At 37.1% G+C, this 6520-nt stretch overlaps 1 protein-coding gene across 2 annotated transcripts; it reads left to right on the plus strand.

Moving 5' to 3' along the window:
• Window positions 1–6142, plus strand: LOC149004445 (PLAC8 family protein). Of its 2 annotated transcripts, XM_089169413.1 has the most exons (6): window positions 1–203; window positions 437–717; window positions 1187–1250; window positions 1844–2008; window positions 5282–5347; window positions 5522–6142. In XM_089169413.1, exons 2-6 carry the CDS (start codon window positions 452–454, stop codon window positions 5762–5764), a joined length of 804 nt encoding a protein of 267 aa, XP_089025539.1. In that variant the 5' UTR covers window positions 1–203; window positions 437–451; the 3' UTR covers window positions 5765–6142. The 2 variants fall into 2 exon arrangements, with proteins under 2 accessions (XP_089025539.1, XP_089025538.1); XM_089169412.1 differs by having other exon boundaries at window positions 2–717.
• The last annotated feature ends 378 nt before the right edge of the window (window positions 6143–6520 follow it).

Consider the following 6520-nt stretch of genomic DNA (forward strand, 5'->3'; position numbering starts at 1 on the left):
CTCATCTATTTCTCTCATCCCTCCTCTTTTGAAGGGAAAAAAATCTTTAAAAAAAACCTAAAGATTAGTTCTCCAAAACAGAGTTTACTGTAAATGCAATTAATTAAATATTGGATGGGGATTAGACCGTATCGTAGAAAGAGGGAAGAAGAATGGATATATTTCAGAAAACCAAAAAAAAAAATTAAAGCAAGCAACAAACGGTATCCTTTCGTAGATGGAATGTCTTTCTTCTCTGTCGATTTAGTTCTGAATCCTAAAACCAATAACAAAGTTCCCGTTCAGAACAAGTTAAAGCTCTGTACCGTCCCTCCTGTCTCTGTTTTTAAAGCAAGCAAGAGAAGGGAGAGGGCAGTTTTGGGTAGTCTTTAATTTTTTTCTTTCTTCTTCTTCTTCTTTTTGTGTTGTCTTGTATTTTTTTTTTTTTCTGCAAAAGCTCTTGGACAAGGTGATGATGGCGGATTCTGAGGAGAAGCCCATTAATGGAGTGGAAGAGAAAGGAGAGGATGCATTCGTGGAAGGAATAACTGTGTTGGATTTTGACATGCTTTGTGCAACTGTGGCGTTACAGACACAAGGGTTTTCTAAGGAGAAATGGGATAAATTGGGGGAGGATATTCAAGGAGACGGTGTGGAGATGGGTGGAGTTCAAAGGATGTGGGAAGGTGAAGTTCTTGATTGCTTCGTCGACCGTCGAATCGCCATCGAAACAGCTTGGTTAGCTTTTCCCCTTTTCTTCCTTGTTTTCTCTTTTTCCTTGCATATCTATAGCAGTTCGTGCTCGGCTCCTCCTTGCCTTCTGGGTTTGAAAACCATTTTAAATTCGGGAGCTGGGATTTCAAGGATGAGGTTTTAGCGATAGGATTTATTTCCCCTGGTAATGGAAATCAAGGCAATTTGTCCTTCTGTATTAGTTCCCCTTTACAAGGATTAACTTGTCTATGAGAAACCTTGCAATTTTGGTAGTGTCCTTCTGTATTATGAATGTCGCATATTTTGGCTTCAAAGATGTAATTTTTCCAAGCGAGAATTTCCCTATCTTAAAGGCACTTTTAGCGTGACACAACATTTCTTTCTACCCAGGGACGAGGATTTCGATGAAAAGATGAATACCATTCTGTGCACATTTAAATAATCTTATTTTGCGATTTTTATGCACCATTGATTTTATATTTTGTTCTTGCAGCTGCCCATGCTACAGATTCGGGAAGAACATGGGAAGAGCCGGTTTTGGTTACTGTTTTATTCATGTAAATAAATTCTCTTTGAACCCATATTATTGCTTCTTTTCCATGATTCTATTTCCAGTTTCGTGATTTCAGGAAGTTAAAGAATTTGGACTTAATTCCGTTTTATTATTGCCATGTGTCTGCATAGGAGTAATCTCATAGGCAATTAAGTTCAAAATTTTGACATATGCAGTATAGTATCTCATTTGCTGTATCAAATTATCTAAAAGCGAGTCCTGACTGACACCTAGACATGATATACGGATGTGTAAATGGTCAAACTGGGTTTGGAAAAAAAGAAAAAGAATAGTCAAACTGGGCATGTTTATTTCAAGTCAGTCAACCTGGTCATCATCTAATAACCAACTTATTTTTTTCTCTCAACCACAGACTCTCCTCGCTTAATCTGGTCAACCTAGATCAGCTATTGTTTGTTCTTGACATGCAAATCCAACTTAACATTGCAGTAAAACAACTAGTTGATATGGCAATTGTTATTACAATCACCATAAAATACATAATTTACAATTGCACTAATCGGAGACAAATCTTTCACCAGAAATACTAGTACATGTTCTTCTTGAGCAAATAGTGAATTAGTTTTCTTTTGGCAGGGTACTGTTTATTTTATTCTGGCTGTCGCTGCTCTTTTCAACTTGATTACCTTCGCTGTTACCTTGCGGCGTTGCTTCCTGTATTTGGGACTTGCTTTCATAGTTTTGGCTGGAACATATTTGGGTTTCTTCCGCACACAGATCAGGAAACAACTCCACATCAAGGTAAGCACCATTAGTCCTAAGTACATTATTTTTATCTATTTATTATAGGGTCAATATGTATGCAGAGTCTTACATGTGCATCGCTGGCTCCTGGTGTAGTCAGATGAGCATAAATGCCATCCAAAATGACAATAATGACCTTGCACCTTTCTGTTGTTTTAGTTGGCAGTCTACATGATATGATTTAGTGCTGATTGAGCTGAGTCCCTTTTTTTTCTTCTGGGTTTCTGTTTATGCTTAATTGTTTTCTTTTCCAATTGTATCCCATATGGATGAATTTGGTTATGGAACTTTGTGATGGCTTTCCAATTATTTACTTGAAAACATATATGCATAGCTCTAAGGTGAGCTCATAACTTCAGTGGATGACCCTCATTCTTCACAGAGGCCTTGGGATGCTTCAGTTCAAACTTCAAGGAGTGATTTGATTCAGATTGAAGGAGCTAAAAGAGCCAGGGGAAGATATATATTTAATCCTAAGTGAAGTAATGAGGAGAGAAAGATATTCACAGCTTAGGTCTTGTACCTTGTATGATATCGAACAGATCTGATTAGAAAAAGGGACCTTTGTTGCTGATGCCATTTAGTTGAAAATGGCTATGCTGTTGTTGTTGACCTGATGGTGCTTTTGAAAGTTTTTAAGAGTATGCTCATAACTCTTGATAATATATCATAAGAAGCTTTTCGAAACAAATCCCCCCCCCCCCCCCCTAAACAAAAAAAAAACAAAACAAAACCTCCCTGGTATAAAAAAGGAAATACTATTGGAAGACCAAATGATAAAAAATGATCAGCTTGTTTTGGATAATTATGGGAACATTGTTCTTCTCTGCATCCTTTGGGACATCTACATTTTGGCACCTTTTTCTATCCTCTTCATTTTACATCAAAATTCAATTTAAATATTTCTATGGAGATTTCTTTTTTTCAACTCAAATTGTGGTTGTGTTTGCCCTGCTACCCTGAGGAACATGATCCCTGGCCAACTTGTGATAAGCATCAAGAATGTCCCAGCTTGCTTCTGACCCATGATTTCGACATTACCTTAATCCACTTCAAAGCTCTCTTCTGAGTTCCAACTCCACCCACCTGTTCTATTATTTCTTTTTCTTTTTCTTTTTCTTTTTGTTTTTCTTTTTTTTTTTTTTTTTTTTTGGCTTGCCGGGGGGGGGGGAGGTTGGATTTATATTGTTTGTGTATCTTATATTGGTTGTATTCATCAAACCAAAAATGATAACGATATATTTGCTGATGCGGCGCCATAGTTTCAGTTTTATTCTTGGTTTCCATGTATTTAAATTCCAGCACCAGCCCCTTGTCTCTCAGGTGACTGCATGTTGAGAGTTGCAATACTCTGATAATCCCAACTGGTCAGCATACATGTGTTATAAAACACAATAGAACTTTCAATTTGGCATGATGTTAGAACTTCGGTTTTATATATTTTTATCATCCATATAAGAACTATCATCTTTTCTTCAATTGGTATATATACATGCTGAGATTACTCTCTCAGAATTTTCTTAATGTTTCTTCTGTGGAAAGAGATGACTAGACTAGTGGCTTGTGCATTAGGTGAGCACCCACACACATTTAACATGTGTGGCTTTAACAGTGTGACTTTGTTGAAGTTGTATGTGTTTTATATATTGAAAAAAGAAAGATAGCTCTGAATGGCTACCGATAGGTGTAACTCGTATATGTGTTTCATGCTGACTTTCAAGTAATGAGCATCTGTTGCCATCCTCACAACTGTGAATCCATTGCATATGTCTAGATTCTTAGGGTGGGAAAGTAGTGATTGATTTATTTGTTTGTTTAGGGTTGCCGAATGTTTTCTGGTGAACAACATGAAATTTTAGCTCTTTATGGAGTAACCATCATTTGTTTGAGATATTTACTTGCAGATGTTGTTTCACGACTGAGGGAAGTATTAGATTAATAATGTTAAAGCTCATTTAGTTGCAACAAACTTAGCTTTTACCAGTATGAGCCTCGCTATTAGAGACTACCTAGAAAAAAAAAGCCATTTCATGTTTCCTGGGTCTTCGAGTGACCTCAGGCTAGCTGCTGAGGATGTAAGGAGTTCTAGAGATCCTTATTTTCAATGTTTGTTTCTTCAAGCTTCCCAGATGCCTGATTTTACTGGAATTGCTTCACATCAGGAAATCATTGGAATATACATTTCATGCATTGAAATCTTGGATAGAAGTTTCCAAACCATATAGACCCATTGCTGAGCTTATTTTGCTATGTTTAACCTTCATCTTACAGTCTTTCCCATTGTTATTTAGAAAGTAGCTTTATAGCTATGTTAAGACTACTTATTGCCAATGAAATGAAATTTCTTTTAACCTACGAAGTTCATTTCAACTGATAAAACTTACTCTATTCATTCTTGTCCAGACTTGCATGAAATATGTGGATATACATGTATTGGTTTCATCCACAAATAATATTTAACTGACAGAAAACAGAATTAATACCCTTCCTCTCAAGCCTCCCTAAAAATGTAAAAAGAAGTAAAATGAATTACTTATTTCTTTCCAATCAATGATAGAGATCCTAATCTGGGGGGTGTTGAGAACCATGCTAACAATGGTTGCATGACTTGACTGAATAGGTTTTAGGACCTCAAAAGTATCGTTGTCATGATGCCTAGGCAACTTAATGTGGGACAAAGGGGAAAAATGATGTGGCAGCGCCAAAAGGCAAGGCACTAACGAAACTCCTGGACACAAAGACACTGCCTTGATTAACTATGCTCAAAAGTTCCACTACAATCGCCATGGGTGGGAGGGAGGGACTTTGGGAACAGTGGAGTATGGAAAATCAGCATGGACAAGGTAGAAGTGCATGTGGGGAAAACTGGAAAGAAATCAACTGAAACACTACATGTGGTGGTAAAGACACTTCAACCAGGAAATTATAAACTTACTCAAACAAGGCCAAAGGCAGATTCTTATGATCAGAGTTACTGACTCATACAGAGAGAGATGCTGTCATTGTTTTCCAATTTTCTTCACTACCATCATTGTTTTCAATTTTCTTCACTACTTGTGTGGGCATTATACCGAGAATAGCTGTAATTATTAGGACATCATGGTTTAGTAGTTTTTTTGTGCTTGTACTTTTTATCTGTATTCTGGCTTTCAGAGAAATTGGCTTAGGAGAGATGCCATCTCTTTACATGCTGCTGTAATCTCAATGCTTGTATTTATTTTGTTATGTTGGTTATCTCTTGCTTGACATGTACATTCTTCTTGTTTTCAGGGTAGTGGCAGTTGTTTGGATGACTGTGTAAACCATCTGGTCTGCCCCTGCTGCACATTATGCCAGGTTTTAATCTATCTCATGTTGTGATTACAGAACCAGAACAACTCAATTTAAAAACTGAGAATGGAAATTTCAAGATCCTGCTTTATGGAACTGTCATTTGAATCAAGTAGAAATGGTGATGCTTTCCTTCAGCTAGAAAATAATCAACATCCTCTTCTTTTTGTTTTGGGACAGGAGTCCAGAACGTTAGAGATCAACAACGTCCAAGATGGCATCTGGCGAGGTCGGGGGGACACTATATGTGTTGGCAGCTATGGCGAAGGGAGCAAAGGCTTCTTTGAGCTTCGCCAGCCTTCTCTAATCCCAACCAAATCCCCCGACTCTTGCAGCATGCAGAGAACGATAAATAGTGATGAACACTCGTGGATCCCTGATACCAGCCATTCAAAGCCACTGGTTCCTCAACCACAAGAGTAGCTACACACCATTCATACAGTTCTCCATTTCGATTGCAAGGTTGGAATGGAATTGGTAGCTCAGTGTATCTATACTGTTACTTATGGCCTTGGCTACAACTTCTGGCTTCAAGGCAAAGCTTTGTAGTCAATCTTGATAGACTGGAGAAAATCTTAGGCACTCCATACCTTCTGTTGGATTATTAGTAGTTACAGAACTTGGGAATCTTTCTCTTTGCCCTGAATGACCTGATGATCTTCTGTCAATTAGTTAGATGGAATGAAATCATACAAACATGAAGGGTGAATGGCCTTTTCAACTGTGTATATGCTACCCCAGTGACCCAAGGTATGTTTTCATAATTTAGGAGATGCAAATATTTCAACAGTTTTTTTTTTTTCCTATTGATTCTTTTGATTTTCCGATGTAAACATGTATGATGCTTCAGATTACTATCTAAAATAGAGACCTTTTATATCCATGAGAAAATAAAGATCTCTAAGGAGAGACCCTTTTTATATTAGGAATTAGGATAAGAAAGTCACGATCAGATCAAGGATTTTATAAAAATAAATAAAATCAAGGGCGATCTGCAACGTTTTTAAGAAAAAAATTGAACACAATTTCTTTAGAAAAACACAGTTTTTTCACTTTTGGCTTTCTTGGTAAACATTGAATACATTTATGGACTAAACGATCAATCAACGAGAGAGAGAGAGAGAAAAGAGAAGACTGAATATTTAGAAAGAGACTGTATATAGAAACCTAATCTTCAAC

Source organism: Hakea prostrata, chromosome 9 (genome assembly GCF_041222555.1).
Source record: "Hakea prostrata isolate BN-2017 chromosome 9, UWA_Hpros_2, whole genome shotgun sequence".
NCBI classification, from domain to species: Eukaryota; Viridiplantae; Streptophyta; class Magnoliopsida; order Proteales; family Proteaceae; genus Hakea; species Hakea prostrata.

What these genes read in the sequence shown, in the direction of transcription:
- LOC149004445 (XM_089169413.1), top strand. Translation starts at nt 452, where the DNA reads ATGATGGCGGATTCTGAGGAGAAGCCCATTAATGGAGTGGAAGAGAAA. An exon ending in ATCGCCATCGAAACAGCTTG is followed by an intron (nt 718 to 1,186) that starts GTTAGCTTTTCC and finishes TTGTTCTTGCAG; the next exon opens with CTGCCCATGCTACAGATTCG. An exon ending in CCTGCTGCACATTATGCCAG is followed by an intron (nt 5,348 to 5,521) that starts GTTTTAATCTAT and finishes GTTTTGGGACAG; the next exon opens with GAGTCCAGAACGTTAGAGAT.